Genomic DNA, 17863 nt, shown 5'->3' on the forward strand with positions numbered 1-17863 from the left:
TAATGAGCAAAGCAGCAATCATGACTTTGATTTCCCTTTTCTCTTCCTTTTTTTTTTAAAAAAAATCAGCATCAGGGCACTTTAAAATTATGACTAAACAGCTTCAGGTATTAAATCTGAAAGATGATTCATAAAGATCACAACCTGAGTTTCTTAACTGCAGAACACAGTGGTGGGAGGGGAGGAGAACCCAGTCTGAATTAACACATATGACGCCTTATTCTGAAAGCACCATGCATCTCACACACACCATGGCAGAGGTTTGAGACCGGATCCTGCTGGTGCTCTGGATTCTGACCTCCCACAAAACCTGCATGCCATTTTGACTAGTGAACAGGGGCACCCACCTGCCAATCACCTGACTTCATCACAGGTGAAGTGCTTTCCTTTGCCTGAGTAATTTGAAATCCGCAGTACCTGCAAACCCCGATTTCAGTAGGAGGCTGCATATTTAACACAATTTCAGGTATAGAGCAAGATGGGTATGATTTGGGGGAAATGGTTTCCTGAATGAAATTAAGACCCTGGAAGGCCAAAGTAGTCCTGTGGGCCAGAAAATCTACACTGCTGAGTTGTAGACACAATCCACCTTCCCCCAAAAGTTCTGATGTGAAGAACACAGGAAGCTGTTTCATGCTATTTGTCAATCAAGCCCAGTATTGTCTGTTTTGACTCACAGCCACCCTTCAGTGTCTCTGGCAAAGGATTTACATCATCTGCCAGCTGATACTTTTAACTGGAGATGCCAGGAGTTGAACTTTGGACCATCTGCATGCGAAGAGGAAGCTCCGTCACTGAGTATGGTCACATTGGCATGACTTTCCTTCCTGGCAAACGCCAGACAAATCTGAGGTCTGCAGGCCATGCAAGAGTCACCAGCCTTACCCTATTTGTGGACAGCAGTTCCCATTGCTAGCCATGGCAGTGTGGAAAAGAATATTTCAATACAATATTTGTAGCTCTGTGTTAAGCTATAATTTTGTCTCCTGTTTCAAAATCATTGCAAGGAGTTGATCAGCAGCGTGGGGACAGAAATGGATAAACCCAAGGAATGCTGCAGGATCTGCTCTGGAATGCAGCCCACTGAGGTGGTTATGAGCAAGCAAAGGCCCACTAGGTGTTTGAGGGATTCCAATATTGGTGAATATCAATAAGAGCTGACTTAATCCTCCCCTGCCAGACTAATTTATGGATTAGATTTGGCTACCTGCCAGCTTGCACGTTTCCTGAATATTCTTACAAAATTCTCAGCTCAAAAAATCAGCAAAAACTAAAAAAAAGCACTATGTTTAGATATCTGCATTTTGATTAAAAGTCTATTTAAATAGGATGGAAAAATGAACAAGAGAAACTGAAAGCTGCATCAAACAATGCATACTCCAATTCTCAAGTTGGTTTTAGGGATCCCCACTGTTCATTGGTCATTCAGGAGGAGCAGGGGACTGGGCAGAATAAATCAGGAGACTGCCAATACCTTGGTACTGAGCACTGAAGCCCTTCTGCCTGTGGTTGCCATCTGACATAAAGTGCATGCGAAGCCAGTTTTTGCTGCTGATTACAGGGGCAGGAAGGTTTGTTCCCGTAAACCTGCAAAAAAGGAAGACAAAACAAAGACAGCAAAGGTCAAAATTCTGTGGATTATTACTATATATATTTTAAAAGTATTCTTTGAAGATGTAGAGGAAGTTCCTGTTGTAACAGTGTCTTTCAAATACCACCCACACCCATAGTCAGTGGATTTGTGTGGCTATTTCCTTGCCTTCAGATGGTCTCTCTCCACCCCAATGAAGGCAAGTTGAAATGAATACATCATAGAGTATCACCAGGAGCTGAATCTCTGTAACAAGGGAAAATGCTACCCTTCCACAGCTTCCCAACCCATTTCAGAGAATTTTAAGGGAGAGGGACAAAATATACTACGGTAGTAGAATGATTCAGCATTGCTCAAGAATTCCTAAAAGTTCTGCCATCTTGATTCAATATAGCATGAGGATGTATCCTTTCATACAGATTCAATCTCGGGAACTGTCACACCTAATTGGTTGACAACACCTTCAGAGCTATTCTGATCAGTGCTGTTTGGAATGGTTTTGCCTGCCATCCTGATTCAAAATGGCATCCAGTGGCATCGAAACATGGATGAAAGACAGCTCCTCCATCTTGGGAACCTTCTCAAGAGGGGTCCAAATGCAGAGAGAACAGACAAAGCAAGCACTTTCGAAAACATATAGAAATCAGTAAAAGGAAAAATACCCCACCGACCTTCCTCCTCACACCTCATCATTTATACATACCTGGTTTTAACTAATATATGTATCATGTTGTTGTGATGTATTAAATTGTTTCTATGACATTTTATTATCAGGAGCTGTCCTTGACTCCTTTGGGGAGGAAGGTTGCATTGTAAATTTGAAATCATCATGATATCAACATGCAGGGAACGATTCCATCTACTGGTCAGGAGTCCATACATTTTTTAAAATAAATAAATAAAGTTGTTTATATGTTTAGCAGAGGCAGAGCCTGAATCCAGTTCTGAATGCAGGAAAATACTGCTCAATGGTATCACTGCTCTTAGAGGCAGATACTTTGAGCAATTATGGTTCCTCTTGACTAAGACCACATTCACACCATATATTCATATCAAAGAACTCTGGGAGTTGTAGTTCGTTAAGGGTGCTGAGAGTTGTTAGGAGACCCCCTATTCCCCTCACAGAACTGCAATTCCCAGAGTTCCCTGTGCAAAGACATTCACCATTAAATCATGGACCCCAAAATTCTTTGTGGGAAGCAATCTCTTCTCAAGGTGGCATTGTAGTGCTCAAACTATATGGTGTGAATGTGGCTGAAGTCAACAAGAAAAAGAAACAAAAACATATTGAGATAGGCCATGAAAATACACACAGAGACATTATCCATGGCTCACTTTTGGGAGCACTAAAATGGCACTGGTATTTCCATACAGCATTAAGCATCCTATTGTTGATCCAATTAAACATGAAACCACACAACTCTCTACTCACTTATTCAATACTATATATTCACTTTTTAACAAAAGGAGAGAAAAAAAGAATTGCAATGAATATTTTTTCTTGGAGGGGGATAGGGAATTAATAATAATGAGGGAACTCTTGGCCAAGCCATCAAGGATTCTGTCGGAAACAAATGTTTACCTAATAGTCACAAGCACCCTTGAAAATTGGGGTATATGAGAGCAAAATTAATGGCCTTAACCAGAACAGTGCAAACAACATTAATGCGATAAGAGCTATTACAGAATCCAATTACTTTTAACCAAAGTCCATTTCAGACATTTTATTAGAGACAGTGTCACATTAGTTATATGCTATTGGCATTCTAAGACCAATTCCGTGTTTCAAGAACAGCGTAAAAAAGAAGAAGGCAATGACAAGAAACCCCACATATTCTGCCCTTGAAGAGACTGTGGTTTTCGGCTCTCATTGCAAGAACAAATCACCAAATCAATATGCAACCAAGTACAATCACCAGAATAATCTACTGAGGATGCGTCTGAGATAATAGACCAATTCAGCAGTTAACCCTCTGCATGAAGAAGTAACAAATGGATGGGAAGGTGTACCATGTATCCTGGCACTGCCCCTACCCCACCCACCTCACCATACCCATGTGTTTAGAGGTTCAGAACCTTGCATAGGTGACCCAGAGCTCTAATAATTCAGGTTTCCTAACTGAGTGGATGAGTCTACCCCAGTCCAGCTAACTCACCCTCCATACCTTTGCTGAATGTATGGTCAGATGGGTGATACCAGCTGTGTAGGTTGAACTTTGGAGTGAGGATCCCTTATACTCCCACCCTTCATGTGGCTAATGCAGGCTTCTTAACCTTGGGTTCCCATATGTTGTTGGACTACCACTCCCATCACTCTTGACTGCTGCCCTGCTGCCTATGGATGATGGGAGTTGTTGTTCTGCAACATCTGCAGACCCAAGCTTGAGAAAGGCTGAGCTAATTTGTGGATAGAGCTAATGCCAGATGTGAGGAACCTCAGGCCCAGGGGACAGATGCAGTCCTCTAGGCTACTCTAACTGGTGCTTAGGACTCTCCCACAACACACACCCTTTCTCCACGCCCTGCCTCCCAACGGTCTTGCTCTGCATCCTCCTTGAGTGTTTTTGCCAAGCTGGAATGTTTCCTTGGATTCTGACAATGCATCTTAATTGACTGGATGGAGGATACAATGGTAGGTGTGCATATAGACGAGTCTATTGTTCAAAGGCAAAATGTGCATTCCTTGCTCTGACCCTGCCCAACAAAGGCATGAAGAAGGATACCTAGAGGGGAATGAACCCCTGGGCTGAAAAAGATTCCCCACCTCTGGGCTAACGAAATTACATAAGTAGAGTACTGAGAAATGGCACCTGCACTCTCCTACCACTTTGCATGCCACATGAACAGCCATTGGGGTGGGGTGGGGGTGGGGAGGTCCTCAGTAATTCCCTGCATGTTGCAGACATTCCCCAGTATGCAGGAACCAGCTGCAGAGCAAGCCGATCAGGTGCCTGGGGCGGCATGTGTGCCCTGCGCCTGGGGGTGGAGCCAGATGCCTGTGGGGGCGGGGCCAGCCACCACATGGTGGGGACAGCCAGGGCAGGATGCTTTGCGGGGCCTCCGAGGAGTCTGCCTGCCTCCTCCCACTCAGCCACCCTACAGTTGAGGGGGAGGTGGCAGGCGGACTGTTTGGGGCAGTGCGGAGCCTGCAGGTGCCCAAGCCACCATGTCACTCCCAGGAAAGACATGTGGCTTGGGCATGCTGCAGGCCCAGCAGTGACTGCCGCCCAGCATTTTTTCACCCCCCTCGGTAGTGACACCTGGGTCAGACCGCCCCCACTGCACCCCCTTTCCTCTACCCCTGGCAGGAACACACTGCAACCTTTTGCCTGGGTCTATTTACCCACGGTCTGCCCTTTCTCCACATTTAAAACTCATAAACTGCAATTCCCCACCTGCATATGTAAATTAAAATTAGTTTAGTGTGAAGTGCAAATGGGTGATTTTACTCTCCTTTCTTCATGCATGGAGAATGGAAAGAGGAACCCAAAGTACAGCTCATTCATGAAAATACAATGTACCATGGTGTAGATTATCTGAGCTAGGCAGGAATTGGTTGAGATGTATTAATGGTCTGATTCTGCTAAAGGCAACTTCATATGTTCAAACAGGGTAATGCCACCTTTCTGTCACAATGCAAGACTTCACTAATCCTCCCTTAAGAATGACACAAAGAGCCTTTAAATCATTACGTTCCCCGACCCAAAATAAATCTAGAACTATTCTGTGTGGGTGGGGCTTCTGGCTTGGGTAGGGGTGATATAAAACTAGTAAAAGAAACATTTTGCCTTTTAATTAGACTAATTGCTTAGAAGGCAATCTCTGGCAGATGATGCATCTGTGCTGATCTCAGAAACCAATGCAAAGACCCAGGGGGATAAATTAATACGCGATGCAAAGGAATGTTTGTGGCAGTGGCTGTCTGCTATTGATCTGCGCTGAAAACTATGCATGTCGGGAATTGATGCCTGAAAACTTTGTTGTGTGACTAGAAATTGCATAACTTCTCACGTCTTGATCTAGTTGCTCAATCTGCTTTAATGCCTCTTTAGTGTTTGTGCGTGTGTGTGCGTTTTGGTGCATGTACCCACACCCATCTGAAATTTATGTTCTGGTTTATTCCCCATAGGGTTGTGTCCACTTGGTGGGGAAGCCCTGAGGAATTTCAAGGGAAGTTAGAGTAGTTAGATGAGAGAAGGGAAATTTCTTGGGAATTCACACATCCTTATGCAGGCCTCCCAAGGCAGCTGAAGTCCTACCAGAAGCTTCTCCTTCCTGAATAGTTTGCTCAGCAGCTGATTGAACAGCCATCCTTTCATTCATGTCCAACCCAGTTGTGATTCTACAGATTCCAGTTTAGAGAGGCTGGGTGCAGCATAGAGCCCTAATGGCCATCTCAGCCACAGCTAAGAAAGAATCAATTGCTGCATGGAGAAAGAGGCAATGGAGGACACGACTTGAATACGATGAGCAAGAAGATCACTATGAGATACATATCTTAAATGAGTCCATTGATTGATAACTGTTAATTTTTACAACAGAAGACTGTGATCTCCATAGGGCTAAAAAGAATGGTGATGAAGCTTTAATGCCTAACATAATGGGCTATTTAATTATAGGTAAAGACACAAAGAACTCAAGTAGCTGCTTAGCTCAAGGGCGTACTTTAGGGGAGAAAAGTCTCTCTTGCTGCTTAACATAATACAAGTTTCCAGTGCAACAGGAGGCAAGTGCTCCCACCCTCAGGAAGGAACTGGGCACTGTAAAACACATGGAGGAACCACCACTCCATGGCCCTTTGCCCTCGCTTCCTCACAATGTGACCTGTATATTTTTTAAAAGATGGGTTTGTTGAGCTTTCAGAAATAACAATATACTGACAAAACAAGCTTAAAGTAACAAATAAAAATGGATGTGTGGAGCACATACTGCAATTGGAATATGAACAGAAGGTTTAGTACACTTTTTCAGATGTCAAAATAAAATAGATCTTGCAAAGGGAAGTAAGAGTCGCATATTTTTTAGGCAGCATTGTCTCATAGGGGCATACGTTATCTGGGTCTTATGCAGTTCATTAATGTTATTTATAAAGCATAAAAATGGAAGCCATATAACCATCCTATGATGGGTTAAATGCTCTGCTAATGTGCCCTATTAATACTATAAATGGCGACATGTCATCAGTCTGTGCATCTCCCAATCACTGTCAATCAAAGATAACAAGGATGCTTGACACCCAATATGATGACATCCTATCACCCCACATAACCCTGCCAAGCTCCAGGCAGACTGAAAAGATCTGGGTCTACTTTTCAAGATGAAATATTAATATATACCAGGGATGCCAACTTGAATGAAATATTGCGGGGGCCCAAGTAATCTAACACATGACATGGTGCACACATACTATTCAAATGCCATTTAAAGGCAATGCCATATTTTATTATGGGGCCCCAAACCCCCACGGCTCCTAGGAGTTGGCTCCTATGATATATACATATAGAATTATTTACTATGATCATTACCCACAGAAGCGGTTTAGTCATGCTGGCCACATGACCTGGAAAGCTGTCTTTGGACAAACCCTGGCTCCCTGGGCCTGAAGCGAGATGAGTGCCACACCTCAAAGTCGCCTTTGACCGGACCTAGCCATCCAGAGGGCCTTTACCTTACCTTTACTGCTACAATTATATATATGGTATGCTTTGCCTATGTAATCACCTGGCATTGGTTTAAATATTAGTCTCAAATCTTTGTGGTTCATGCTAAAATCTCCACACATACTGACCAAAAATATTTCATCAAAATTCCAGGCAATTTCTAGGCTTGTTTGTTGTTCATTGGCCAAATTGCTTCCTCAGCAAACTTATAATTCAGTGGCTTAGTGGCTTAAATGCACTTGGTCCTTGTGTTTTGCCTTAAGCTATGTGCTTACTTGCCCTAACCTGGTACCTTCCAGATGTTTTGGACCACAACTCCTGAACTCAGGGTTTGTTGCCCACAGTAGCTGGCAAATACCAGGTTGGGGAAGGATGACCTAAACAGCTTATTTCTTTCTCTCTAACCCTGCACCCCCAGAGAGGCCTTAATTTAGAATGGCTATTGAACTTCCACTAGTGAGTAATGATTATTGATTTTTTACTTTAATCTTAATAGGCGGCTAGTCATCCAAACCCATGAGGATATCCAATTAGTATATTGCAATCTTTAGGAAGCTGAAGATGTACTTAGATGGTTCTTGTTTCCAAATAAGGCCAATGCATCTTAGCCCCACTCCCAAAACAAGGGTGTGATGTTCCACGGGAGGAGGAATAACCTGGGAGAGAGGAGGAAACTTCAACCATATCTCTATTTCCTATCTATCCAGATATGTTCAGTGTAATGCTGGCCCCAAATCCTCAGCCCCAGGGTCTCAAAAATATTCTCTCCATGCAAACATTGGGGGTAGGCTCCTAAATGTTCAGGAGGCAATTCTTCAGCCTTGCACTGCTTCCTGTCAGTAACATTTCCCAGGATGCCTTCAAGTAACACAAGGAGACATGATGTTACATGGCTCCAAAGGTGTTCTAAGAAGTGATGCAAGCAGGAAGCTGTGAATTTAGCTTTCTGCTGTTATGAGCAATATGGGGCTTTTATCTTAAATAGGATGGGGAGGGGCGGGGACTGGAAAGCACTTGGCTGCTTCATAAGTTTAAGCAACAAAAGCTCTAACCCTTTCCTACACAATAGAGAAATACACACAAACATACCTTCACCGTCCCTCAGGAGGGTTTTCTTTTATCCCCATCCATCAGATGGATGAAAAAAGAGAGTAATTTTCACTGCAGCTCTAATTCAGTGGCCAATTCATGATGCTCCAACAATTTAAAGAGACACCAAGATATTTCTGTTGACCATGGGCTGAGGTCCCAGTCTCTTTAGACTCACTTTTGTAGATGTGAGTTTGTTTGCTTTCATGTACTAAATTGCTTCCAACAATAAAACCATCAGAAACAAGAAAACAAAAAACAAAGTGTTGTGTGCACAATGGGATTCCAATGAGAAGCCCAGCAATAATTCCCAACCAATTCCCCACTAGGAACACTGCTTGGAGATCTCAAGAGGGTCACCCTGGAGCAATTGTCCTGGTCCTGGGGATCAGGTGACCCAAGGGAGCCAATCTGTTGTGAGCAGAGTGCTGAGCTCAGGCGAGGCTTGGTGTAAGGCCAGGCTCAGCCTGGATGCAAGTCCAGACAGGGTTCCAGCTGCGCTATAAGAGAGTTGAGCTATGATGATGCAGCAGCAGCATCTGCATCCCAATCACTAGCCTGGCTGCCCATGGAAGGTGCCATCACTCGCTCCATCAGTCTTCTAATCTGGTAGATCAGGGAAGAGTTATGGGGTGAGTTCAGTGGCAGAGCCCTCTGAGTGTGAGGACAGCAACACCTCAGCCTCAAGCCAGAAGGGTGCTGGCACTACAGGCTCATCTGGTGAAAGCCCACCTGGAGCTAACCTCGACGGCCTTTCCCCTTCTGCTTCAGAGTCCTCACCCCTGTCCCCTGAAGACAAAGGTTCCACCTCCAGGTTCATAACAGCCTAATATAAAGCTCTGAAGTTCTGGTGAGCTCCCTCACTCTGAGCAACTCCTTGCTGCAAGAAGCCATGAGGTCTTCATTTTTCATTCCCAAGCTGCCTGCCTGGCAGTTGCTTCCTCTGCTCCAGGTTCACACCACTTCTCAAGGCATGATTATTGATTATTGCCAGCACTCAGTCAAGCAGAACAGTGATTTTACAATATGGTGTCGTTCCAAGGATGAATGAAGCAATTCACAATACGTTTGCATAAGACCAACTGAAACAAAAGGGAGCAACACAAGATCTTTTCATGTCAGCTTCAAGTTCCTGGTCCTTATGTTTAAGTAGGTCTTCAGAGATAGCACACACTTCTAGGTAGTGGATAGAGGGGCATGAACAAACATGCACTTCAAGAGTCAGTGTGATGTAGCAATCTAAGCTTGGATCTAATGTTGGAGAGAGACCTGGGTTCAAATCCTGCTTGGTCATAAGGCACATTGGGTGGCCTTGGGCCAGTCTTTCAACCTAAGTTACCTCACAGAGTTCTCCTGAGGATAAAAAAGGGAAGGGAGAAGACGTGGGTCACAGCTGAGAGGCAGGTGACAGGAGTAAAATAACAAAAACAAATAAAAATAGTGCAGACTTCCCCCTTTTTTCTTAAAAGAAAAATAGATATTACATTAGACTCAATATTTTACTGTCTTCACATTTCATGTTTCTTTCTCTGGGGGAGTTTTTATTTTATCAGTTATACATTAGATTTGAGATGTATGCACAGTACAGCATACATCTGAAATAGTTCTACAACAATCGTAATGAACAAAACTGGGGAAAGGGGAACACATTTCATGTTTCCAAGAACAAACTTGTCTTGGTGAGGAATTCCTGCAATGGCTATCGCACCTGATGGCTGCAAAACTTATTAAATATGAAAACCACACCATTAAGCAATTCATCTACAGAAAAGAGAGGGAAAGAGAGGGTGCCGATCTTTCCGTAAGCAGAAGAGACAGTGTTTCACAAACTCTACATCATTATTTATTACTGTATTCACTTTTTTTTACCCCTTAACCTTTCCCTCCGAACTTCCAGTCTAATTATCTGAAGAGGTGAAGAGATGGCCCTTAATTTAAAAGCACGTTATTTTAGGTGATTCTCTTTAATAAAGCGCATGGGCAAAGCCCCCACCCAACCTCCCATTTTATTTTACCAGCAGGATGAGAAAATTCCCGCCAGGGCTGGACTTCTGCAAGGAAAACAAGTAATTAGGTCAAGTTGTTCTTCAAGATTAAAAGCCACAGGAGTAAAGAGCAAGAGCACTTCTCCAAATAGATCCATCTTGTTTCCAAACAGGAATTGATGAAGCCAGAGTTCCAGTGGTTGAAGGGCATGAGGGGGGGGGCTGTCACTGCTTCAGGGATTATGGTTTCAGGTTGCAGTCCAGAAACCATTCAAGCCATTTGCACAGGCAATGACACCCCCCCCCATAAACATTTCAGTGTATATGCTGGGGCATTTGCTCCTTATGCTTTGCCCCTTAACAATGGTAGCTTAATTGTGCTCCATATTACACCTTGGCCATTTAACAAATCTTACAAGTGTACATGAGCTATCACTGTGTAATATAATCAAAACACCTCATAACCAGTTTCATCAATAAGTTGCACAAATTCAGTGCAAGAGAGGGTATGTTGTGTAGTAGTTAAGCATTCAAAACCAATCTTCTACTATGAAAAATTAAAGGTGTGCCCATTTAGCATACGTTTGAAATCTAATTATCACCGACTGTAATTCTGGCATCTGACTGCCATTCAACTCCCACCTTACAATTTTCTCCATTATACTGTACATTATAATCTGCCAACTAAGCTTTTGCATTCATGCATCTGATAAAGTGGGGCTGAGTCCACAAGATTTTTTCCCATAATGAATTTGTTAGTATTTAAGGTGCCATAAGTCTTTTTTTAATGGTTTTTGCTGCAGGAGTTTTTGCAGCATGTGCTGGCCGAGGCTGATGGCAGTTGTTTTCCAAAACATCTGGAGGACACCAGACTAGGGAAGGCTGTGTTAATCTGAATTTCCTATTAGAAGTCACCATTCATGACAATATTTGAAGCCTAATTCCCTCCTTCTCACCAATCCTAGCCATTTTCAAGCCTGTTCTGCAGATTTGGACATTCAGAGCATTTATAGCACTACAGGTTTATGGGGGGTCAGTTTGAATGATATCCATGAATCCCTTCCAGGCCCATGAGTCTGACTCAAGGCAGCTTAGAAGAGACCACTGTCAAGGTTATGGTCTCAGTTAAGTGCCCATCACCTGCATCTTAAAAAGTGAGCTCTGTTGCCATAGAAACAAGTGGGTGAGCATTAGCCCACCTCACCTGGCTTGATAGTACATCATCCTAGGCTGGAGAACAACAGGCCAAGAGGTGTGGGTGGGTAAACTAGGCTGCTGCTGCAAACTGGGGAGACACAGAGACATGTCTGCTCTGAGCTAGACCCAAGACCTGCGGTTTTGAGTTCACTAGACCCCTAATGGGGAAGCAAGATCTCTTGGGGTGTTAATGCTGAGAGTCCCTCCAACCTATGCTCAGGTTGCATATATGTGCAAATAAAACCATGTATCCAAAAGACACCACAGTTTCTGTCAATCTTCATCCTCAAGAAAACAAACCCTGGGTACATGCCGGTACCCCTGGAGTCTTGCGTCACTTGGAGGGGATGCAACAATAGCTGCATGATGGAACTGAAGGTAGAAATAGGTAATTTATTGGTGAGACATGAAGCCACCTAACTCATGAAGGTAGAACTTCTAGTTGTCTGAAAGGAGATGTGGTCGGTACTTCAGGGCTTTATTTGTCTGCGAGGAAACCAATTCAAGAGGATGACCCCTGTATCTTTACTGAACAAGCAAGCACCCAGCAGAGCAATTTCCCCAGCACCTGCAAATCAAAAGTCTTCTAAGTCAGCAGCACCTTGTTCTTAAAAGGCATCTTTTGGAACAAAGGCCCTTTCTTACTAGAGGTGACCTGAGATAGTGTTTATCATTATCTCGACCACTTTGGGGAAGTTAGTTCCCATAAAAGATGCAAAGGCTTGCACAGAACAAGGAGAATCAGCCGGGGCTGTCAGCTTTAATTACCATCCACTCTCGCATTACACTGGCTGGCCAAAAACAAAACAAAGCAAAAAAACAGAGAAAGAAACCAATCAATTTTTTTTCCATTGCCAAAGATTTACAGTGATATTCTTAATTCATGCTTTTTTAATTTAAAGAAGAAAAGATGCAATTTGAACTCCCTCGGATTTCTCAATGTGGCAAGCATCTGCAAACACCAGCTGCCTCTTTAAACAACAAAAGTCGAACAAAGCTAGTTTACACTTAGTTCAAGAGTGTTCATGAACACTCACAGTGTGGGAAGGAATAGGGATGCCTGCCCTGCCCCCAACATCCTCATGTGCACCCCTGCCCTGTTCTACTCCCTGTCCTTCCTCATTCTGGCATTCAAGAGATGCCCCATGCAAGATGGGGTGGTTGGGGATGGGGTGATGTGAACGAGGACACTGTGGGTGGGGCTTGCATGTGCACCCCTGTTCCCATATTCTATTTGAGCACACCTATATCCAGGCAGAGGGACACGGGTGGCCCTGTGGGTTAAACCACAGAGCCTAGGACTTGCCGATCAGAAGGTCGGCGGTTCGAATCCCCGCGACGGGGTGAGCTCCCATTGCTCGGTCCCTGCTCCTGCCAACCTAGCAGTTTGAAAGCACGTCAAAGTGCAAGTAGATAAATAGGTACCGCTCTGACGGGAAGGTAAACAACTTTTCCGTGCGCTGTTCTGGTTCACCAGAAGTGGCTTAGTCATGCTGGCCACATGTACGCCGGCTCCCTCGGCCAATAAAGCAAGATGAGCGTCGCAACCCCAGAGTCGGTCATGACTGGACCTAATGGTCAGGGGTCCCTTTACCTTTATATATGCAGGCAAATGCCTGAATGAGCCTAAGGTATGTTCTGCATTAGCATTTTCTAGCACCATACCAGAAAACACATCCTTTTTTGCACGTTCCCATGACCCAGAAGGGATTGCAGGAGCATAGTGGTTTGCATTCACAAGAGCCTGGGTTCAGTCCAGACAAACCAATTGTCTGATTCAATGTAAATTAACTTTGTGTATCCTTTATGACTAGCTGAGGATGTAACACAGGAAGCTGCCTTATCCTAAGGGCTCATCCACACTTACCTTCTCCCTCCCTGAACTTTCTAGAAACAGGTCTGTGGATTCCCTGTCCCTACCACTTGCCCCAGGAAAAACCGGTCTTTAACGTTGAATTGGAACAAATGGCAATTTGGGTTTTCCAAATAGTCTGATCACTTGTTTATCTAGTTGACTACTACAGTGATGGGCTGCTGTGGCTCTCTGGGATTTCATGAAGGGGCCTTTCCCTGCCCCATCTGGACCAAACCTTTCTGCATGCAAGGTAGGTGCATTAAAAAAAAAAATATTGTAACCAAAGCCTGGAATTCAACAAGCCTACATTTTTTGCAGCATAAAGCATACTGCTATATAAATAATGTACTTTAGCCATACAGATATTTCCTTAATGAACTGCATTCCAGTTGCAGGGGGGGGGGAAGTGTTTTGTTTTATTGGAAGGGATGATGGTAGTGAAATGGGAGTAGGGATGACATGGGTGGGAATAGCTCATCAAGAGCCCTGCCCTAGGAAACTCCCTGTGCAGACCCCATTCCATGTCTGAACATTTACCACATAAACTGCTACACTTTTCAAATGAGGTCTTATTAAGGAGAATGGATGGGTAGTCTCAGGATCCATCAACTGGCATAACGTGAACGTGCCAAACTGTATTGGGAAGCCCCAGACTTCTCTGTCTGGCTCTAATAACTCTTCATAGGTCACTAGCCCAGCTTTGCACCCTCCTGGGGGGATTTTGCCTGGCTGGAATGTATCCTTGAACTGTGATGTTGTCCCTTGCTTGCCTGAGGGATGTGTGTTTGTAGAAATCTCTGACTTTTGGATGTACAATAATCTGTTGTTGTTGTTGTTGCATTTTTCATATATATTATACGTACTTCTATTTTTCATCCTATCATGTGTATGTGTATATGTGTGTGTGTGTGTATATATATATATATACTTCCCAACCTATTTTTCCTTGACATCCTATTGAACATTCTGTTGGCTTGCCACATCTCCCTTTATTGTCTATTGTTTTCTCCCTCCATTCATAATCATTTGTTTTATCTACTGCTGTTCATAGGGTCAACCCTGCTTGTAGATTTATCTTAATACCGCTTCATTTTAGATACCCTTCAAGTTGTTCCCACTCACTTATTACTGTCTTTCCATCTATATTTCTTATTTTGGCTGTCATACTTCCTAGTTCGACATATCCTATTAGTTTATGCAGCCATTGATCTTTTGTTGGACTTGACTTCTCTTTCCACATTTCTGCGTATAGTATTCTTGCAGTTATCGTTGCATACAGAAATAAGTTTTTAATTTTCTTTGGTATTTCCTGACCTACTACTGCTAACAGGAATGCTTCTAGGAGATTTTTTCTTTTGGGGGGGGGTGCACTTAAGCATCTTTTTTTAGTTCCTTCTGCATGTAATATGCTGTAAAAAAGCAAGGCTGACATTCTGGTCACTTCTTGCCTATCTATGGCCCTGCCCACCACTGGCATGCAATCCCTGGAAGACTGCTCTTGCAGGAATACAACCCTCAAGCTGAAAAAGGGTCCCTTGTCCTGGTGTAAGAAGGAGAAACATTTCAGGAATCACCAAAAAGATCCACTCCTTCCCTGACCCAAAATGCCACAGCTGTGTTTTCTCTTAGCCATCTCCTCAAGCTAATCTAATAGCTGACTATTTGTACACATGGCCTTCCTGCTCACACCAGATCAGAAAGAATGGGAAGTTATTCTCATTTCCTTCCTATGTTTAAGCCTCTGAATGTTTCTGGTGATGGTGATTCAAGCTGGCCCTTTGGCAGCTTACTCTATTGTCTAATAATCGTCCCGACAGCTATAAAATTGGCTTCTTGTTCTACCTTCGGTTACCACTAAGAATAAGCCTCCTCCCTTCCTTTCCGGTATATTCACACATGCTTTTATAGTTATAACATCCAACTTCATCATCTTTTACATTCATCTCCTCAGAAGGCTTGCTTCGGAATACATTTCTAGAACTGCCTGTTTTGAAATTCCCTTCTAAACCTATTGGATATTTGCCTGTACTTTGAGGGCTGGTTTGCTTATTTCCACATTCCAGCAGGTCTTTTGCAATAAGCTGTGTCCCTGATTTACTTCATGTAAGCCCCCATTTTGCCAAAGGCAGGAAGCTAGAAAAGAGAGATTATTGAACATTATGTGTCTTTCACACTGTGACTAATATGCTGCAATCATTAAATTTTTGCCAAATTTCCTTTAGTGTGGGTGGACATTTTCTGTCATCCCACAGAAGCTCAAGCAGTGGGTGGGGTGGGATCTCAATGATTAATGGAGAGAGAAAACAAATGTGTGCAACTATGTTTAGTATATGCCCAACTCATTCAGCTCATCAGAACCTGACTTTATTGGTAGAAAAAATATGTATGAAATTGATTACTGAAACACTTGCACATTAACACTGGGTAAAGTTCCCAGCACTTCAATCAGAAGGCTTAAAACAAGCAATCAAAACGAGGGTTCTGAGCTTCTCCTTGAGCTGACTATATGGATTTATGTATGCACGTATTTCACAAGATTTATATACTGCTGGATTGTAATAAAATCTCATAGCAATTTACAAGAAGAATAAAGCAATAAAATTATCAGGTAAAAAAACAAAACCCCACCACAGTTAAAAAACAACTATTTAAAACATTCAAACAACGATTAGTAGTAGGTGAAAACCTAGGTCAATATTCCACCTGTTTGGATAGGCTTGTGGCAAGCCACTTGCCTAAACAAAAATATTTTAGCAGCCTCTGAAAAGAGTTCATTGAAGGCGCCTGCTTGGTGCCAGTACACAGGGAGTTCCAAACTGTGGGTGCATACATGTTGATGGGGCTGTGCACATGCACAATGCTGCATTGCACCCTGGGAACTGTAGTTGGTTTCACCAGCTCTATGGTCACAACCACAACACCCAACCATGGTGAGAGGCCTTTGGAAACTCAATGTTTCTCCTTCCAAACCCTGCACAACTGCAGTCAGTCAGAGTTTCATCAGGAGTGAGGGACTAAAATCAAAGAGCTTGCATGTTTGCACGAAACGCAGAGCACACATAACCTTTTTTTAAAGAGGGAGGGTCCACAAAACTCAATTTAGCTTTGCTTACTTACATACGTCACACCTTTAACACACGTTTATGTTCCCAAGGAGGCTTAAAAAGTAGCAAGAGGTAACAAATATAAAAACAGCAATACATACAAAGTAACGCAGAAATTTTAAAGCAACAAACTAGAACAGCAACAGCTGTGGTAAAATGAAGCTGATCTAAGATTTAAAAGGCTTAAATTAGCAATTTTTAAAAGCTTGGGGCACGGGGAAGATTTACCCAGTGAGTTTTGCCAGGTAATGAGGTATCTAGGCAGGCCTCCTTAGGGAGGGCATTCCAAAGACGAGGAGCCACCACAGAAAAGGCTGCCTCCTGGGTCACCCCCTACCACACCTCAGAAGGTGGGGGCACCCAGGAAAAAATAAGTTTCAGAAGACAATCTCAGTGGGCAGGTGAATTGAGGCAGGAGAAAGTTGTCCAACAAATATCTGGACCCCAATTCATCTGACAGTTCTGAACCAGGCAAATCTGTAGGCTGAACGAAGTAATGACAACCTCAAATGACATCACTGCCACAAACATCTCATTTGGGCTTGTCAACATTATAGGTCAGGCACCCATTTCTTGCTCGACGGGAAGGTAACTGAAGACAGTTTGTGCTAGGAAACAGACACCGTGGATCAGAGTGCCACCCCTTTAATCTCTGAAGGGATCTGTCCATTTGAGATGACAACTTAATTGAGGTGTTGAGGTTGCTCAGGAGTGTCCACCCTATTTGCTATCTTTAGCCATGTTTATCCCAGTAGCTATCAGAGTGCTACCACTTGTGTTATCCGAAAATATTAGTCTGTCTACCACCTCACCTCTCAGGGGATTTCCAGCTCACAGAGTGAACCTATTCCCACTCCTGAGTATGCAGAGGATGAACTAAGGGAGTAAAGAACAACTCACAGTGCAGAGGGGCAGCCATTAAAGAGTTTTACTCATGCAACGCTTTTTATTATTTTTTTCATAGATTTTTATTAAAGTTTTTAAAATATAAGAGGAGGAAAAAGAAAAAGAGAAGAGAGAAGATACTAGGGGGGAAAGCATTCTGCAGCAACAACCCAGGCAAAGAACATGAATACAGCACAAATATTGTTGTGGTTTAACAAATATATCTACATATTTCAGAGGGGGAAATACCATGGTAATTACCATTATGTGGAATGCATGGTGGCTCAAACAAAAATGTTAATCTTAACTCCCATGCTTCCTTATGTGTACACCATATGAACAGAGCTATGGCAAGATATGATAAAATAAAACAAAAGAGCATTGGTGTCCTGTATACCTGAAGGAGCATCTCCACCCCCATCGTTCAGCCCAGACACTGAGGTCCAGCGCCGAGAGCCTTCTGGCAGTTCCCTCACTGAGAGAAGTGAGGTTACAGG

General features: G+C 43.3%; 1 protein-coding gene across 3 annotated transcripts in view; it reads right to left on the minus strand.

Moving 5' to 3' along the window:
* The window catches only part of CSMD2 (CUB and Sushi multiple domains 2), a 481761-nt gene that overhangs the window by 233212 nt on the left and 230686 nt on the right, over window positions 1–17863 (minus strand). For all 3 annotated transcript variants that reach the window (XM_083453238.1, XM_083453235.1, XM_083453239.1), the window contains exon 6: window positions 1475–1587. In XM_083453238.1, coding sequence (XP_083309364.1) covers window positions 1475–1587 — 113 coding nt within the window. The remainder of the gene's footprint in view (window positions 1–1474; window positions 1588–17863) is intronic.

The sequence above is a fragment of the Podarcis tiliguerta genome (assembly GCF_965153285.1).
Source record: "Podarcis tiliguerta genome assembly, chromosome: 8".
In the NCBI taxonomy this organism is placed as follows: Eukaryota; Metazoa; Chordata; class Lepidosauria; order Squamata; family Lacertidae; genus Podarcis; species Podarcis tiliguerta.